General features: G+C 40.2%; 1 protein-coding gene across 5 annotated transcripts in view; it reads right to left on the bottom strand.

Moving 5' to 3' along the window:
- Positions 1-20,802, bottom strand: part of Gpd2 (glycerol-3-phosphate dehydrogenase 2) — a 132,106-nt gene that overhangs the window by 9,895 nt on the left and 101,409 nt on the right. For all 5 annotated transcript variants that reach the window (XM_031370302.1, XM_031370301.1, XM_031370299.1 and 2 more), the window contains exons 9-13: positions 15,846-16,039; positions 5,079-5,213; positions 4,736-4,911; positions 4,032-4,163; positions 3,049-3,207 (exon numbers count right to left, since the gene is read on the bottom strand). In XM_031370302.1, the coding sequence (XP_031226162.1) occupies positions 3,049-3,207; positions 4,032-4,163; positions 4,736-4,911; positions 5,079-5,213; positions 15,846-16,039 (796 nt within the window). The remainder of the gene's footprint in view (positions 1-3,048; positions 3,208-4,031; positions 4,164-4,735; positions 4,912-5,078; positions 5,214-15,845; positions 16,040-20,802) is intronic.

Below are 20,802 nucleotides of genomic sequence, written 5' to 3'. Positions count from 1 at the left end.
TTTTTTTTTTTTTTTTTTCTCTATTAGATTAATTTAGGGATCACAGAAAAGAGAGACTCCCAACAGCAAGTTCCCTGACTGGACTAAAATATATGAGGAGTCACCTCCTATCTGACTATGCATTCCATCTGATTGAGATTTGAAATTCAAGGACTCACAATGGAAGTCAAGATGTACCTTATATGAGAATTACAAAGTCCCCCTGTCTCTCTTCTGGACAGCATTTCCCTAAATATGTTCTGAGTGACGCTCATGCCCTTTCCTGCTCAGCCCTCCTAAAAAGCAAGTTTAGTCTGAGTTCTGCAAGGAAATTTCTCTGTTGGAACTGAAAATACACATAGCATTTCAAACGTTTCAAATCATCTGAACTAAAAATGAAGCTTCCCTTATTTATTTAACACAAAAATCTCCTGTTTGTCATCTCCTCAGACACATTAATTCATACGCAGGTACACGTTTGGAGATGCCATTTTCCTTGATGTCCCTTTCCTGCTCCTCAGTCATTCCCCAGCTTCACCACATAGCACTGGGCTGACTCCTCTATTGTTCTCCATCAGTCGACTTTCAGTCTTAACAAACCACGTCACTAATATATCTGCAAACTTTGAAGACAGGCATGCATTTCTGACATGTGCGTGTGTTGCATCCACGCAGAGTGGAAGGTCCGGGGAACTCTGAGCTATTTATTATTCCCTATACTGTTTGGTAGCATGCTCAGAATACAGGTCACTCATTGAGTATTGACTGTGGAAACACCACTATTCATCTATGCAGAGTTATTAATCACCCCGCTCCTCTTTCGCTTTTGCAGGTTAAATAATCCCAGTGCTTTTAACCTTTTCTCAGAAGTACAACTTTCTAACCTTTTCGTTCTTTTTTCCTTCTCTTTTGTACTCTCCAGACCATCCACTGCCCTCATTAAACTCCTGTGCCTCAGAAGCTCAGAAACTGTTTAGTTTTGTTACTTTATGGAGGTTACAAATATTCCTAAGAATGTCCGTCTACTCATAAATTGAAATAAAGTTTTCCTACCTCCTAGCACAAAAATTTATAAGAACAGGCCCTGATTTTTCTACACTGAAAAAAACAATGATACATATTCTCATGCTGTCTCCGTTGAAGAGCTGAAACTCAAGAACTAGAAGAGTTATAAGCCAGTACAGAGACAGCAAGAGGGGGTTCAGGGGACAGGTTGTGGATGTAGCTCCACCATCTACTGCTTCTAGAAACTGGGTCTGTTTCCTCAACTATAAACTATGGGTGAAGGCCATTCCCTTCCCAGCTGGGCACCAATACACGTCTATAATTCAGTTCTTAGAGCTTAGGATATCCATTGGGATGCTTATCAACAGTCAAAGACAGGGCTCCTCTTCACACAAACACAATGAGGACATTGAGGCACTGACCACAGATTTCTACCACAATTCACTGAAGAACATGACATTAGAATCACTACAGCAGAATTTTAAAAACATAGGCCCACTATGCCCTGGAAGAATGTAACAAAATTAAACCTCTAAAATGTCTCTTTCACTCATATCCCTCAGGAATTCCACCTTTAGAAATGAATGAACATTTGAAGGTTAGGCTAATGCCCAACACTCATCTGCACTGTATATGACAAGATGCCCAATAATACTAATTTACTACACACACATATGAACATGCCAAGGAGCCTTCTGTCCATGAACCGTCATAAAAAGAGATTTAGAGCTGATGATACCTTGACCTCGGACTTAATGTTGGAAAGTGAAGGGGTAAATTTGAGAATTAAAGGTTTGCTATTTGAAGCAGCCCACTGTCAGTATTTCCATCTCAGAAGCCTTGATGTACTGCTGGCCTCTGAGTCACAACGCCCTCTTAGTCTTAGAACCCCCACCCCCACCCCAGCTTAAGCAGCTTCTCCTATGTTTTCTATTGTCGTCCTTATCGCTCCAGTCTCTATACTTTGAAGTGTTCCTAGACTAACTCCAGGGCCACTTTCTTCACCTACCAGCATTCAGTCCCCCTCCCGACCTTCACAATTGTATCTAATACAATGTCTCAAAGGCCAATTTTAAATGTACATTTAGCTAAAGGCCTCTGGACACGTCCAATGACAGTCTGGATTGTATTCTCATATAATCTCCCAGGTTATTAAGATGGGAACACTGGCTTACTTGGAGAGAAGCCAGTACAGTGCATTAGACACATCAGGAGCCTACATCAAAGTCACAATAATGAATGCAATAAGAAAGGGTGACACTCCATCCTGATTTGGATGATAACGGTGAGATTCTGAGAGGCTTTGGTTGGAGGTTGTGAGTGAATATACAATATGATATTAAAGTTGAGATCTGAGCACCGAGGGGCAGTGAACTGTTATGACATTGGAAAAGACTTTAGGGACAGTACTTAACGAAGCTATGAAGTGACTCAAAAGAAATATTCCTTCTGAATGTAAAACAGCGTTCAAGCCAGGCATTATGTGTAGTCTTGGCTGTCCTGAAATTCATTCTGCAGAGCAGGCTGGCCTTGAACTCAGAGATCCTCTGCCTCCGGAGTGTTGGGATTAAAGGTGTGTGCCACCACTACCTAGCAAATTTATTTTTTTAATTTGGTAATAAATATAAAATATCAAATGACACTTTCCTTTTTCTTCATATTGTAAGGTCTCCCATCATTTAAAATATTAACTGATTCAAATAATAAGCCCTTGCTGATCATGCAGTAAAACTACTATTTTTAATCCAAGGATTATCAAGAGCAGATATTAAGAGTATTTATTTTCAATGAGACCTAGATAAGGCTGCTCCCAACTGTCTTTTGTATCTTTGTTTTCCAGGAATTATGATAAGTAATTTAAAAACATTCTCTAGATTTCTATAACAATGAAATTTTGGCATCAGAACCTTTCCATTTTCTTAAGACCTCGCAATACTAGATATATATAATACAGAAGTTAACAGGAAACCTAATACCATCCCCGTAAGTTAGGCGAGCCTTTACGGACCAAGCTGTTCCATGTTTATCAACAGAATTGTTGTTGTAAAGGCTTTTGTACAATACCTGTTTCCTCAGTTCACTCCAGTTCAATTCTCTGCCCATTAGTTCCACAATCCTGGGCAGGGCTTCCTCTGCAGCCTGAACATTGAGAAAGGCCAGGCGGGTGCGACGTGAAATCATGTCAACTGCCGTGCAAGCATACTCCTTAATCCCGTATTTCACCTAAATTAAAGAGAAAAGAATGCTACTTTGAATCTTTCCTTTAAAAATAATAAACTTTCACATTTTAATAAAAGCTTTGGGAAAGGGTGGGGCTCTTCTGCAGCCTCTCTGGCTCTCCACTGAACACAGGTACAGTTGCGGCACAGCTTGGGCCCTCCCTCTGCCTGCCACAGTGGGTTGGAAAAATGGGTGGGTTGGGTATGGGTGAATGTCATTTTCCAGAATAGAAGATAAAGACATCACTTCCCACCATCCACAGGAATCACTCTCTTTGCTAACGCATAATGGAAACACTAATTTACATGGAATTTACATGGTGGAATATACAAAGGATGAGGACAGAAAGAAAAGCTATGCTTCAGCTCTTTTGCCTGTAAAGTTTTCTGGCCTTAGAGACCAACAAGTGTTGCTTACTGGGCACGACTGATTGAAGGCACAATGAAACCCCAGCATAGTCTGGTCTCTGATTTCATAGTGCCAGAAAACAAACTAAGAAGTAAAGAGAAATCTCTGAAAAATGATCACAGCTGGAGGACATGGAACCAGACTAGACAGAAGTGATTTGAACTTAAAGACCTACAAATTGTAGGAGAAACAGAACTGGCAGACTCGAGATGCTCCTGGAATGAACTCTGGAGCCCACACTCACATTACCACTAAGCAATGTCACTTGAGAGTTGAGTGTTAGTGAAAGCCCAAAACCTTACTGCAGACTTTGGCTGATGTGTGAGCTCTGAAACGTAACAGTACATAGCTGCTACAGGTGGAATGAGTCGATGAACGGCAGAGCATCACACATAGGAAGTCCTTTGGCCGCCACCTACCTCTGCTTCGATATATGGAAATTCTGACACAAGACGCACTCCAACAACAGGCCACCGTTTTCCAGTCACACTTGCCATTTTGGCCACCTCGAAAGCCTTGTCACCATAGGTTTTGGCCAGATGTTGTGCAACCTACAGAAATGAAACTGCATTAGACAGGCACACTGCGGGTGGGTCCTTTTAGATACAGAAGAAAGCAACAGTGCACTCTAGCGCTGTCAGTTCTCCCACAGCCTGTAAAGAATAGCTCTCAGGGAGTATTAGGTCCAGGCTCTGTGGGAGGAAATCACTTGGCTTTTGAATGCTTAGGCCAGCACTGATTCAGCATCCCTGTAGCACAAGATCAGTGACTGACGGATGGCACTTCAGCTTCATTTTCTTCTTGATGTCACTCCTGAAAGAGCACTCTTCCTTGCACTCAAAATGCAAAGAGTTTGGGGAAATTTTGTCTAGTAGAAGCAAACTGAATGAAACTGGAGATTTCAAAAGAGAAACTAGATGAGCATCTTTAAATTTTTAGACAACTATAATGAAGTTGGACCATCTCTTCTGGTTTTGTGGGAGTTTTTGCTCATTTTGGTTTGGTTTGTTTTTTTGTAGTAAGCCCAGGAAAAAGGTCACTCTAAATGAGGGAGGCCACACCACGGCTACTGATTGAGATCTCACCAACACCAAAGCAAGGTAGTGTGGCAATGTCCACGAACCTCACTCTCAAGCCCATAGTCCTGGACGAGCCTGATGTAGAGCGTGGGGCTCCAATCTTTCCCTCCTTGAAGGAACAGCCCAACTGTCCTACTCGGTCCTGCTTTCAAGTTGTGAAACTTGACTGCTGCATTCACAGTATCTTCTGCCATGGAGCGATATGTGGTCCATTTCCCGCCTACAAGGAAATCATTAAGCCATTAAGTTGGCATTTTGAATTTTTCTTATAATTGACCATTTACCAATAATAACAAAAGTCACCTCTTGGCAACAAATAAGACAAAACACTTGTTCATTAGAGTGGAAAGGAGCAATTGGAAGAATGAGTCAGCCCCACCCCCATACCGGCTATTGTGATGAGGCCGCTGTCACTGACATCCACAACATGATTTCGAGAAATGGACTGAGTGTCTGCAGACTTGGGATCGGTAACAAGGGGACGGATACCACTCCATGCTGCCAGGACATCCCCTCTTCTCACTGGAAGAAATCAGAAATGTTTTAACAAAAGATGAATGTACAGAAAAGAATTCAGAAGTCTAGAGGCACAGGTAAGATCAAAGAAATGAGCCTGAAATGAAACAACTGTGAGGGCGGGAAATCTGTGACACAAGGAGAATTTGCTTGGGGGGTGGGGGGATGGGGAGGAAAGAACCTGAAGGTCATGGGCAAACATGTCAAAGAGGAAGCCACAGAAGCCAGTGTCAACAACCCTAATGGGGAAAAGGATTACCATCAAGAGAAAAATAAAGCATTTATAACTTTTTACAACTCGTTCTAGAAGAAACTTGACTCTCTCCTCAAGAGTGACAAGAGCTTTGTTAATAAACCTTGTGGCCAGATGTGCTCTCTCTCCAAACCACTCACCCATGAGTGGCCCCACTCTGTGAAAGACAGTTGCTAGTCCCAAGTCTTCTCATTTCACCTCAGAGAAACGAGCATTGGGGACTTTTCTTCCTCAAAGCATTGGGGATTTTTCTTCATAATCAGCTATCCTGAGTAACCAAATTGTCCCTGTAAATGATCTTTTCCCAGAGTCAGGCTTGGTTCTTTTTTACTTTATTCCTCAAACTGAGATGTCTCTCTACTCTCTGTAACTGACCCAGAGATGGGCATATCAGCTCCTCCTAGTAGCTCCATGATGCTTGCATTGCAGCATATGAACGTTCTCTCAATAACAAGATAATACAAAATAATAAGATAATACAGTATTAACTCTGGAAAATACTAATACTGACACCAAGAAATCAGATACCTGCTGAAAAGCATTTGTTGATCTACCAGTGGGCGGGGGATAGTTTCGATGGTGTACCAATGAGGGAAGAAACACATGTAATCCTTGCTCAGGAAGCTGAGGCAAGGGGATTACCACGAGTTAGAGACCAGCCTAGACTACCACATATAAGTGTTAGGCCTCCTATCTCAAAATCAAATTAGCTTTCTGGTAGATTAACTCAACCAAAATAAATCTAGCATATTTTAATGTAGGTGCTTAATGACCAGTCTTAAAATGGCTCTGTCTGAAAGAAGGATGTACATCCAACAGTTATGCTGCCTCACAGATGCAAGGACATAACGAGCTGCTGAGAAACCGATAGCTTCCATCTTACAGCCGCACAGTCTGGTCAACTAGAGGCCATGGGAGACCTTATGTCTGGTCTCTGGCCCTGCTAGCTCTCACCCTCTGGAGCTTACATTCTCTTAAATATGTGTTATCTTGAGATTTCTGTGGCCTAGAAGTAGCCCTGCTTCACAAAGTTCTACATGTCTTAAAAAAAAAAACAAAAAACTTTCAACATGAAGTGCTTTAATCTTTATAAAATTCTTGACCAGGAAATTACTATATTTTCCATTAGTATTTACACAGCCCTCAGAGCAAAAATAAAGCAACCAATCCAACCTTGACGTCACTGTGGTCAGTGAACAGCCCCTCCCGCGTCTATGAAATTCCTTGGGTAGCCACACTGATCAGGAATTTGGTTTAAATTCTCGAAGCTCCATGACTAATGTCTGAAGTATTTTAGGGAAAAATTGGAGTTTCTAGAATAAATGTGAGGTGTATGCAAAGCAACTATCTGGCAAGGCTCCACTTTTTCCACTCTAACGGACATAAAACAACACACAGCCAAGGTTGTACTGTTGGAAACAGAGGGCCGACCTGAGATACTCAAGGAGTTCGTTCCCAAAGTGGAATGAAACAGTAAACAGATTCATCTTGTCTCCACCCTTCCTCCTGGGACTGGTCCTGAGACTCGTTCACCATCAGGAAGAAGGAGTTCACAGCCAGGAAAGTCTTTAATACTTGATATCTTAGCATCTGGTTCCTAGTTTGAAAATTGTATCGAGATGCTGTCATCAGTTTGAGGGAGTGGGTGAGTATGTGGAAGTGGTTGGAGGGGGTGCTGGTGGAAGCGGTGAACCTATTAGACTCATGGATAAAAGCCTCAGGAAATGCAATCGAAGTTTTTAAAAAGGAGATAATATTTATAGATAAAATGGAAATGTATCACCTGGATTTTAGGATTAATTATTCAGAAAAAATACATTTTACAAATAATAAAGTTAGGCTGGAGAGATGGGTTAGTGGTTAAGAGCACTGGTTGCTTTACCAGAGGCCCTGGGTGCAATTCCCAGCACCCATATGATGCTTCACAACTGTCAATTCCAGTTCCAGAGGCCCTGACACCCTCAGACATATAAGCAGGCAAAACGTCAATGCAGATAAAATAAAATTAAATAAATAAGTTTTTTTTAAAGAATAAAACTTTTTCTCTATGTTCTACAGGACTTTCTCATTACTAATCCAAAGTAAGGTCATCTTTCTCCTCTCTCTCTCAGCTCAAGCTCAAGGCACAGCTGTCCAGGGAGTACGAAACATACACATAGAATCATCAGCTCTAACTTTCAAGAAAAAGAAATAGCAGCTAACTGAAGCTGACAGAATTCTTACTTGATGATCCATTAACCAACATGGAATCCTTGCACACGTGTGAAGCAAACTTAAGAAGAAGATTGAAAGGAAATGGATAGTCAGAATGACAAACCACCACTTTGGCTTCTCATTTTCCATAAGCCTTTGCAGCCATGCTCTAAGCACAAGGGAAACAGCCTAAAGATAGGGCAAGAAGTCTTAGAGGTGGGAGAGCAAAGATTTAACATCTACCTAAGGAAGTCATTGCTCAATTACTAAATTAACCACCTTTTTTTCCTTCTTACATCTGGAATTCTTGCTTTATAAAGTAGCAGGTTGTAACTTCAATGCAATGACTCCATTAAACAAAGCGTTACCTTCTCTGCAATACTTCCATGATCTAAATTCCAATGAGCAGGACAGTTCTACAGACTGTTTCTGCAATGTAGGGCAAAGTCTGTTATTAGACTGCCCAATAGCATCAGCAACTAACACCTGGAAATGTGGTTTAGGCAACTAAGGTAAGGGAAATTGGACCTAATTTAAATAGCTGGCATACAGGTCTCTAAAGGCTCCCTAGAACACAGGCAGGCTGATCCCAGTAGACCATCAAAATGGCTACTCACATCAAGGCCACCTTGCCCTCGTTTCTAAGACGCAGCCTCCCACTGACATTTGACTAGCTTGCTTTGCTCCTAAGAAATGTGCTTTCATACCTAATGCTAAAAGCCTTACTTTCCATTCCAAACAATCCCCCTTTCTTACAGACCTCATGAAATCAAGAAATGACTTCCTTTCAAATTATTAAGCTGACATTGGTCCTATCATACACCTCTGTAGCCAAGAGTAGGTAGTGAACATGGATTCCTCTAACTATCCACAATTAGAGGAGTGCAAAGTGTCATTTGTGGAGAGCACAACAAACTGGGGCTTTGGTGTCTTAACACTAAGATTCACACTGCTCACAGAGCTAGTCAAGATTCCTTTGCTTTTCCATCTCTTTCTTGCCGTGTTACTACTTGTCTTTGGCATTAGAGATTCTAAGATCTCTCAATACTCTAAATAGTGTACCAAGTAAAAAGCAACATAGAGTTAGAAGTTAAGTATTTATTATATTGGAATATTGGAGGGTTCTCTGAGCCCAGAGTGGTTTGTGTCTCAAGCATGAAATAGCTGGAGTTGGGAGGTTGAAATAGGAAAAATTCCTTGATTCAAGATCAGCCTGGGCTACGAAATGAGAGCCTGGCTAAATAAAGAAACAAATAAATAGAAACAGTTGCAGTTACTTTTAAAGCCAGCACTCAGGAGACAGAAGCAGCCTGGTCTCTGAATTGGAGATCAGCCTGGTCTACAAGGAGAGTTCCAGGCTAGCCAGTGCTATAACAGTGAGATCCTATCAAACTCATTTCTAGTATGTCTTCAATAATTCACTCATTCAGTTTACTCTATGATCTTAAGAGTAAGACAGAAATTATATAAAGGTGAGCAGAACTTTTCAAAGCTCCTTCAAAGAAAAGGGCTCAATGTAATTGCTTTAGATTATAATTAATACTTTTCCTCTCAAATCTTTGGCAGGACAAGTGTTTGTTTTAAGATTAATAGAAAGTGAAGGCCACAGGAAGTGACAATTAAACCTAAATGTGTGATTCTGTTTGGCATTAGTTATCTAGGTGTGCATTTAGAGAAAGGGGCGTCCTTTCTTGGGCTTACCACTTTCAAAAGAAAGTCTCAAAGAGCCTTGTGAAAATACCTAAATGAACACAGGGAAACAGTGTCAGAAATCAATACTTCTCAACCAGCGTGTTTAACCTGCTGGAATGAAGTGTTAATCACAGAAATAAGATACCATATTACATTTATAAACTAATGAAACTAGAAAAAGCAAGGCGCATGACACTCTAATTAAACAGCTGGAAGACAGCCAAGCCTGTGTAAGTTGATAACCCGAGTACAATCTCTGGCAGGGAAAAGGCAGGTCTGCAGTGAGTTGATATGGCCAGCTCGGCTGTTAATTGAATAACAGGCAATCTATAAACACTACTAATTGCACATGTGCAAGCCCGTGTGCAAGTGCAGAGGCTGTGTGGAGAAGCACCCCTGAACACCGTGAGCCTGGATGAAGCGCACGGCAAATCTTCTGTCTCTCTTAATCCACTGCAGCCATAGCTTAGGCCCCACCACGGCTTCCCTCTGATTAACCTCTGCACAGTAACTTAATGATACATTTTTTCAAAAGATCATTTTTCTTCCTAACTCAACACGAACTGCAGAACTATCAATTACCCATTTCAGCAAAGAACAAACAAGTAATCTAGAAATTTCAGCCTGTGAATGGAAAGCTTTCTAAATTGTAAAAGAAGACATGGGCTTATTCCCAACAGGCGAAATGCTTTTCAGAATTGTTCCCAGGCATTCTGCAGAAGTGCAGCAGCTGCTGAGAGCAGCAGGGGTGTTAGGATTTGACACTTTCCTCTCCCTCTCTCTCTCAAGGATAGAGCCATTTGAGGAGACTCGGAAACTGTTGTCAGAACTTATCCATTTAATAAAGCCTTTTCGTATGGTTAGATGGACCGCAATGAATGCAAAACATTTTGAATCTGCAGCTCTGGGCTAGCAAGATGTCTCAGAGGGTAAAGGCAACTGCTCTGCAAGCCAGGGAATTTTGACTTGGATCCCTAAAACCCACATAAAGGGAGACAGAGACACAGCTTAATCAAGTGGTCCTCTGCCTTCCACACTCATGACTACACACACACACACACACACACACACACACACACACACACACACACACACACACAGTATATCCTGGCACACACCATCTCAAAGGTATATGAGCTTGAAAGGTTTCTTTCAAGGGTCATTCCTTGAAATAAAGAGAGATGTAGTCCAGTCTGTACTGATCCCATATCACATCCTGTAATCCAGGGCTATTGTACACTATTTACATGGTCACATCAGAGCCAGACTGATTTAAGACTCATTATGGACCCAATACTACTAACCTATGCTCAAAAACAATGTCACACCAGGTGGTGGTGGCAGGGCAGCGGCGGCCGCCTTTAATCCCAGCACTTGGGAGGCAGAGGCAGATTTCTGAGTTCCCCTGGTCTACAGAGTGAGTTCCAGGACAGCCAATGCTACACAGAGAAACACTGTCCCTCAACTTCAACTACTGCAGGAACTACATTGCTCTTAGAAGGAATGTAGACATTTCCTTAGAAGGAAAGATTGGTAACATACTTGCATAGCAGTGTGTCCAATACATGCAGCACTGACTGACTCTAGAGCTGGGAAAGCACAAAGAGGAGGAAGAGAGTCTGCAGAGTATCAAAGCTTTGTTTCTGTTACTTTTCTATTAGGACATAAGAGGATACTGGATTCCACCAAAACACCTAGAGAAAACCTACAACTAGGAAAATGTTTACTGTAAGATACAGTGAGTGTCAGCTAACTGCTTCCCTTTATCAAGACTAAGTGCAATTCTTCAAACAAAGGAAGTCCAGTCAACAAGAGAATGCAAAGAAAATATGAAGAACTAGTCATTAAAAATTTAAAATATGTATTTAAGCAAGGAAAGGTGAACACAGCTGACATAGCTGTCACCTCCTAGATACAATACGTAATGGGCACAGTCTCAAGATGGTCCCTATGCAACTAAGAGAAAAACATGATCAGTATGTTCAACCGTTTTTGTAAACTTTAGAATTAAAAAGCACTCTTTGTCAGTTTCTGCACTTCTCTGAGAAGCAAAGGGTAAGGGATTTGAAGGGGACTCTGGAGACAAAGCAGGAATGGCCACATCTTCTATTTACAGGCAGAGCAGAAGTGCCACCACCTCTGTTAGATGTCAAATCTCCTATCAGGGGCAGATTTTCACACAGTGGCTTTTCAGGACCTACCACCACCTCTGGAACACTCAGGCTCTCACAGTAAGCAGTCTGCATTTACTTAGGAAGGTCTAAGGAAGTGTCCATATGGAGGAGCTCTCTACTCTTGGATTCATTCTGTACTTGTTCCCACAATCTTATAGCACATCTGTAACCTTTCTCTTGACAAACATTATATAAAAGAGAGCAGAAATGATTATTATATTGAAATACAATTATATCCAGATACTCAAGCCTCATCTAGATCTCTAGATGTACAATGGTAAAGAAAAGTATCAAGTTTAAATTACAAGAAAGTTTAAGATACTTAAATAGAGATGTTAAACAAAGCATGGCTGCCTCCAGGTGATAGGAATTGAACATACACAATGGTTTTAAAAATCAATAATACTGATTTAATAAGTGTGCTATTGTTGCAGATACTTAAAGAGATTCCATTCAGAGTCAGCTTATATATATTTCTTTAAATTAGAAGTAACTAGTAATATACAGTACAGACCAATCAAACTAAGATAGTAATCTGAGGCGATTTCTAAAGCTCTTTGTTTTGTTGGAAAATACATGATCACACAATGGAAAACTCATTTAGGGAAAAAGGATTCTTAAATGCTAGTGAGCTATATCCAGACGAAAATAGTGACTGCATTTCCTCAACTGAAGCCAACGTTATGACTGCTCACAGAAATAGATGAATTGTTTTTTCAAAACCATTAAACCTGTCTCTTTTATCATAGAAAGATGACAAAAGTAATGTAGCTACCAAATCCCCTGAGCTTTCCCATTTGGAGTTCAGCAAACCAGTTAGCAGGTCTCAGAGATCCCAAATATTAAGAGCTTCTTTGCAGCCTGGGGGCTGCGGCTGTTGGCTATGTAGTTATCACCACCACACAGTGAGAACATTGAACTATGTGGCGAATGTTATAGAGATCATTCGGATTACCTTGAGGAGGAAAAAAAAAAAGGAAAATGGAAAGACTCATTCAAAGAAGGCCCAAAATTCTGAAGGCTAAGCTCTACCATAAACAGTGTGCCACTCCAACATAATTCAGAAGAAAAAAAAAAAATGAGAAAGTGATAAGTCCTCCTGCTCATGTCATGAAGAGAAATCAAACAAAATAGGGAGCTGGGGGGTTGGGGGGGGGGAAGAATAGAAGAGATTGGTTACTAAAATCTGCTTTGTTGGCAAGAAAGCAACCTAAATGTGAACAATGCAGTGGGTCAATGAGCTTATGTCAAGACGGGCCATGGAATGTATACTGAACTCAAGACACCTGTGGCCTACTAATACTAAGTGTAACAAGGACTCAGCCCACCATATAGGTCTTGGGGTATCATTACCACAGACAAAGCCACCTGACCAGGATGGCCCTCGTGACACAAGAAGGGAAGGTTTGAGGGAAGAAGTATGCCCAGTCCACCAATAATCCTGGAAATGTGGGTATGTACAACATGGTCTCTGATTTAATAACTGTTTAGTGCAAGTTAACTACTAATCATTACAGAAGACTACAAAGCTGTCAGGAAAATACATCATGGTTGTAGGATCTTCAATCAAAGAGAAGTATTTATTAAATTGAAAAAAATTCTCTGCAACCATCAATAGCTAACTAGGTTACTTTTGCTCCAAATAGTCATGAAGAATAAAATGTGAACTAGCTAACAAATTTTGTAGATGAAGACTCAATGGAATCTCCAAGAATACATCTTAGATCAGTCTTAGAAATGCTATCATGATCTGCTAGCAGTATAATGGCTGTCCACTGAAATGATGAAAGACGGGTGAATTCTGAAGTATAAGTATTTGTGCCAAGATGGGGTGATGGTACAAAGGACAGCCCAGAAGTCACCATTATACTAAAACAAGGTCACAAGGGCTTAAATCTATATGGCCTAACTTGGTAAAGATAAACAACCATTAGATCACAGAATACATGGAGAAGAAGGGTTTATATACAAATTTGTAGATGTTGTAGGAACCTATGTATGTCACTGAAGAGAGTTAGAGATTTTCTTAAAGTCAGTGGGGAGACTCCCAAATGACTTTTTTTTCTTTTGTGTGTACAGGAAAGAGATGACCACACATGTATTCTAGTAACTGAGCTTTGACAGAAGGAGAGATTGGAAAGATTAAAAACCTAACATAGAGAGCCCATTTAAGGGCCACTTCCAACTAAGTACAAAATGACAACTGAGCCAGACATAATGGCATACTCCTATAATTCCACTTGAAAGACTGAGACAGGAGGATTGCTATGAGTCCAAGGCAAGCCTATGCTACATAAAAATACTCTGGGGATGGAAGGAGGCAATACCCAGAGAAATAAGATAGAAAGAGGTGTGCATTGTGTTCTAAGTATGATAGCTAGTTTTATATCAACAAGGTAGAGGCATTTGAGGAGGAAACCTCAAATAAGAAAATGTCTCCAAAACACTGGATGATAGGCAAGCTTATGGGGCATTAACTAGTGATTGATGTAGGGGGGTAGCAACCCCATTGTCAGTGGTGCCATCCTGGACTACTAGTCTTGGGTTCTATAAAATGCAGGCTGAACAAGCCATGATGAGCAAGCCAGTAAGCAGCACTCCTCATAGCCTCTGCATCAGCTCCTCCCTCCAGGTTCCTCCTCTTGAGTTCTTGCTTAATTTTCCTCAATGGACTGTGATTCAGGATACGTAAGGCAAATAAGCCCTCTCCTTCCTAGTTGTTTTGGTCATGATGTTTTATCACGACAGTAAAAACCCTGATTAAGACACTAGACAAGGAAAATGAAGAAAGAACAAATGCTATTTCTAGCTTGGAAGATGGGGTAACTATTGAGGGTGGGATTCAGAATGATAAAAAGCTAGGAAACTTGAGACTATTATACATAAGAAAGTCCATCATACAACAATGAGAGCAAATGACATCCAAGTAAAAGCATGCAGTTAAACTGAAAAGAAGTCATCTTTGGCTTTGCTGTACTTTCACCACTAACCACTAACCAGACTGCTATTATATGAAAATTGGTTTCTTTCTCAAACAGTCAATTTCTAGAAGCTTGGTTCCCATTTGACATCCCTGAAAGACAGTGGGAACTTTAAGAGATGGACTAGAGGAAAATGACCATATTGAGAACACCCTCAGGTTCAAAGCTGGGCTCACTAAATGGCCCAGCTCTCCCTATCTGGGACTTGATTAGTTTCCAAGAGCAATATGTCATGAAAGACCAAGCCAGGCCCGGGCCCAGTCTTTGGGCTTTCTTGCCTCTTTTTCCTCTCTCCCATTTTCATATATATTGTCATCATGGGATGCTTCCCTCCATGTAATAACTGAACATGACCAACAAGACCTGCCCAAAAGTCCAAACACATGGGGCTGTTGGATGTGAGTCTTTCCACCTTTCAAACTTGTGATGGTTTGAATAGGTTTGACCTCCATAGATTCTTGTGTTTTAATGCTTGGCCATAGGGAGTGGCACTATTAGGAGGTGTGGCCTTGTTGGAGGAAGTGTGTCACTGTTAGATGGGCTTTGAGGTCTCCTATGCTCAGGCTCCACTCAGTAGGGATGATAGTCTTCTCCTGGCTGCCTATGGATGACACGTCTTCTCTTGGCTACCTTTGGATCAAGATGTAGACCTCTCAACTCCTACTTCAGCACCATGTCTGCCTACATGTTTCCCACCATGATAATGGATTGAATCTCTGAACCTGTAAGCCAGCCCCAATTCACTAGTGTCCTTGTAAGAGTTGCCTTGGCCATGGTGTTTCTTCGCAGCAATCAAACCCTAAGTAAGACAAAATTATTAGCTAAATAAACCTTTACTATAGAAAAGTATAGATTCTATAGTATTTTTGTCAGACCAACAGAAAGACAACAACACAAGCCAATATATCTAATACAGGCTTGTTATTCCAGCACTTGGTAAACTGAGACAGGGAAATGACACACATCTATAATTCCAGCATGCCAGTGGTAAAAGGCAGGAAGATCATAAATTCAAGATCATCATAAACTACATAGAGTTCAAGAACATCCTGGAATACATGCATCCTTGTCTTCCCTCCCTCCTACCCACTTACCCACCCAAAAAAGAAAAAGTGTAGTTGTCAGAAGAGGGTATTAGCTAAGAGAGGGAGCACTGCCTGGTATTTGCAAGGATCTAGGTTTGTCACAGCAGAATGGGGCATTGGGGGCAGGGGGGAGGCTGAGGGTTATAGTATGCAAGGTATGGTTATGTTTCTGGCTGGAGGCAAGAAAGGTACAGCAAGTTGCTGAGAAAGTCTGGTAGATACTAAAGAAGGAAGAAATGTCACAGGAATATTCACGTTACCTTCTACGTCGGAACTCAGGTAGTTCCGCACTTCACTCAAGATGAAGTTAATGTCTTCTTCCGAAGGAATAGGATGGTGTGTGATGTCTGTTGGTGTATCAGTGGTGCCAGCAATTGTCATCTTCTCCCAAGGCAAGAAGAAAATAACTCTGCCATCACTGGTTGCAGGATCAAGAAGTCCCATGTTCTCAGGGCTAGAGTGGAAAGAAACAATTCTATTCTGTTTGGCACTTGTGCTCAAATAAGCAAAACAAGAAAAACATGAACTACTACTTTATAATCCATAGAAATTGCTAAAATTTAAAAAAAAAAAGTTAAAAAAAAAATAAGGAACTGAGCAGATGTGATAATATTATCTTGTAATCTTGCCCACCTAACAATGCACGGTTAATTGTCTCTCAGTTGTTTTGGTTTTTATACTTTGGACCATTCACATTAGATAATGTCAGTGGAATAAATGCCTATAATTTCTTTTATTATGGCCAATTAACGATAACTCTTCAACCTTTCTTGGAGTCTATGAAAAGTATTTTCCTGGTACATTTGACATTTTGCACATCCCACAGTGGAAATCCTGAGAAGTGATGAGAAAGCGAAGCCAAACTTTCTCAAAACTGAAATGGAATCACCAACTCCTTCATTCATTCCGTGGTGTGCAAATGAACCTGTGTTACTTTGTCACAAATGAGATGATTTCTTACTTTACTTCAAATTAACAGGAGGGTCAGGAAGTGCATTGAGAAGAAAACAGCTCAGCCTTCATATGGTTTTTATTTTTGCTAAACAACAATGTCGTTGGATCGGCCAAGCAGAGAAGAACAGGTTGGCAATGAGAATCTTTCAAACAAATACAGTGATTGTATTATGTCAATAATTAAAATGAAAGACAAACTCTTCACACAGATGCAAAAAAAAAAAAAAAAATCTTTCTAAGCCTTAGCCAAGAATTTTCACTAACACATATTGCACAATTCAAAAGGAAAATCACAAATGCACTTATAAGAATGGGCAGCTATAAACAAGCATCAATAAAAACCCGGTAGGCAGGTTAGAGGCAGGCTTTTGGTGGTTAAGAGCACTAGCCTCTCTTCCAGCCAGCAAGGGTTCAATGGCTAGCACCCATGTGGCAGCTTACAACCATCTGCAACTCTAGGTTCAGGGGATAGGATGCCCTCTTCTGACCTCCTTGGGTACCAGGCATGTTCAAGGTGAATAAACATGCATGCAGACAAAATATCCATCCGCATAAAATAAATACATTACGTTAAAAATAAAACCCACGGATGGCTGACTAAAAACTATTAGTTGAGTGTATTTATTACACTTTCAAGAATATATGAAGTTGTTAAAGAAGTTGGAAGAATCCAAAACTGTCATATTCAAATGGAATAATAGAAATTTTTAAATAGCTGTCACACTTTATTGAATTCTCACAGAGAGCTAGTATTGAATGTATGTTTTACAATGACATTCCTCAGACAGGAAACAATCACATTTATCTTAAGCAATTTTCAAGAAATCTCCCTTACACAAGTATATTTGAAGAACATGTAGTAGACCTCTTATGTTTATTATACCCTTAAAACATTAAACCATTAAAATATTTAATAAAGATTTATTCAAGTGGGTAGGAATGAGAGAGTAAGAACTGTTTAAAAGCAAACCAAAAAATACTTTACACAAAACAGAAACCTACCATCAAATTTAGTTCTTCTTCTTCATGTAATCTACAAGGAGGACCAGTCTTTCTCAGCAGAGAAAGCCCTACATAGCATGTGTTCTAAATCCAAAGAGTCCAGGGAGAGCATCCTTCATTAAGTAGTCTTTCCCAGAGGTTCTCTTGACCATCCAGAGAACCAGAGAGGAAGTGAATTTCACTCCTCTCTTACGAGCTGAAAAAGTATCTGATACTTTTTGGTCTCTAAAAGGCATTAAATATTATTTGCCATTAGACCTACAATTCCTAGTCAATCTCAAGTCTTATAAGCTTTGGGAGTAGGAGAAAGGGCTCCAAATTGATACACCCTTAGATTAAGTCATCAGTCACTTTAGGTTGGACACTAACACATTTAAATTCCAAGCTTCGGTTTGATAAATGGCTTTTCGTTGAAACAAAACATTGGAGAAACTTCCGAGAAATATCACATTGACTTCATTTATATACAACCACCTCGTGGACCAGAAAACTAATGACAGGTTTCAAATAATACACACAATAAAGTTAAGCATAAGATTCTAATATTTAGTGACCTAGGTAGGGAGTATAGTTAGAAACTACTGAGACCCTCAGAAACTTCCACTGCAATAAAAGCCATTTAAAAGGTGAAGGTGACAGTTACCAGCCGACATGTACCTGGAATCTGTAGAGACTCAGCTGCTTAAGCAAAGACATATGTGTCAGGCATAAAATTAACAAGCACAGGGGGGAGACAGAGCTACTAACAAATGGTATCAAATTTTAAGAATCCACTTGAAAGTATCTTCCATCAGTTCTAAATTACCTAATTCATAGTCTCCCTCGAGGAAAAGTTTGTTTTCTTATGAAGGATTAGTTCTGCAAGGTCACCCTAAAGAGTCAGCTCTGGTGACAGTCAGTACGATGGGAGAGGTGCACAGCTCTTTTCAATCTGTATGATTCATTTGGCATCAGCAGGGAAAGCTGGCTAATTTATGTGTGTGTCTAGGATTAAAGGTAATGAACATTTTTCTCATGCAGACCATTGCTTTCCTGAAGAACCCTTAGTTAAACTGAAATCAATTTATTGTTAACCACTTAGCAATCAGTGTTAGAGCTAACAGTATGTACACACATTACTGGAGAAAAAAAAAATTGACCTCTTGTCAGGAGTAAAAAGGAGGCTAGAGGGAAGAGGTGATTACATTCGTGTATGGCAGTCAGTGAGAGGCTGGTGCTGCTTTTGGAAGAAACCACAAATCTGATGAAAATTCCAGATTGGGTTTTTAAGAGGAGATTTACAAAACTCATTTTTGTATGCAGGGTTTTCTGAAGTTAAAATAATTCCTCTGGGGCTGGCAAGATGAGCCAGTGGTTAAGAGCGCTGACTGCTCTTCCAGAGAAGCAGAACTCTACGCCAAGCACCTCTGTTGGGTGGCTCACAATAACATGTGGCTCCACTTCCAGAGCTCCAATTCTGCTATCCTCTTCAGGCACCTGAAGTCATGTGTACATACCTATGCACAGACATAGACATATAACTGAAAATAATAAAAGTTTAAAAATTATTGGGGTTGGGGAGATGGCTCAGTGGTTAAAAAGCAGTGGTTGTTCTTCAAGGGAACCCAGGTTTGATTCCTAGTACCTACATAATGTCCGGCACCCACTAACTCCAAGATCAGGGATACCAATCTTCTTTTGAACTCCACAGGCTGTAGACATGCATGTAGCAGAGACATACATGCAAGTGAAGTACCAATACACACAGAATAAAAATAAATCTCAAGAGCTTCTCAACCTGTATTTCAGAAACATTTCTTTTCTAACCTAAGAAATTATGTCACAAGCTCAACAGAATCTCCTATATATACATGAAAACTTTTTAAAAATTAAATGTTTTTTGCATATTTTCTCCAATGTTCAAATTTTCTAATTTGCCAGTCACCTCTCTCATTTTCCAGTCTACCCTCATCCCTGACCCAAACTCACATAAAACCTTATTTGCAGCAACACATTTCTATTTATTCTATAATCATTTACCTTGAAATGAATTTATTTTTACTGTCTGTGTATATGTGATGTGTGTGTGTGTGTGGTCTTAAATCTTTTATTTTTGAATTTTAATATCAAGGCCAATTCTGATGCAAAATAAAAAAAAAATAATAAATCTCAAAACTATCCCTACTTCTCCCAAACACACCTAAAAGCTGTTATCATGACTTAGGATGATCATTCCGCATGCGGAATGTTAGTTAGAGTTATATCAAACTTTACTAATCCATAAACATACATCTTCAAATGATGCAACAAGGAAGAGGGCACACAAGCTTCACTCTATGTACTAGCCTAAGCTCAAAATAACTATAGCTACTAGGACCGCCCAATTTCTACACTAGTTAGACATAAAAATACAGCAGCTAACAAAACAGGTAAGGCTGAGTGTGGTGACTGACGGCTATATTCCCAATTATTAGGAAGTTAAGTCAAGCAAATAGGCAGGAATTTGACGATAATATGGATGGGACCCTGTCTCAAAAGAGATCACTGCCAAACTTTATAAAGTTATGTACTAAGGTGATATAGAATTCAAGCAAGAACATTCTGAATAGGACTCCAGTTATGTATGACAAAGTGTTCATCTCTAGAATATACAGAGAATTAAAAGAAAGAAAGAAAGAAAGAAAGAAAGAAAGAAAGAAAGAAAGAAAGAAAGAAGGAAGGAAGGAAGGAAGGAAGGAAGGAAGGAAGGAAGGAAAGAAAGAAGGGGGGAGGGAGGGAGGGAGGGATGGAAGGAGGGAGGAAGGAAGGGAGGGAGGAAGGAAGGAAGGGGTGTCTGCTGCCAAGCCAGGTGACCTGAGTTCACACACCTTGACCCACATAGAAGGAAAGAACTGACTCACACAAATTGTTCTGTGACCCCCAGATACATGCTATGGTAGGTATACATGCACACTTGTCCATGAGCACACTTGTATATGTGCATATCTGCACATGAACATATCTATGCCTGTATACCCACTCACACACATATGCACATACACATATGTGAGCACAAATAAAAAGATGGACTAAAATCTTTAAATCAAATGAATTAAGCAACCCAATCAATAAATTGATTAGGCCAATGAAACAAAGTTCTGAAAAGATGAAACACAAATTATTTAGGACAATAAATATCTGAAAAAAGTAGTCACTATCACTAACCATCATTCAGAATGGCAGTTATTGAGAGAGCAAGTAACAGTAAATGCTGGCAAGGATGTGGACCACAGGGAACCCCTT

Source organism: Mastomys coucha, unplaced genomic scaffold (assembly GCF_008632895.1).
Source record: "Mastomys coucha isolate ucsf_1 unplaced genomic scaffold, UCSF_Mcou_1 pScaffold15, whole genome shotgun sequence".
In the NCBI taxonomy this organism is placed as follows: Eukaryota; Metazoa; Chordata; class Mammalia; order Rodentia; family Muridae; genus Mastomys; species Mastomys coucha.
This window is presented reverse-complemented; position numbering and strand designations above follow the sequence as displayed.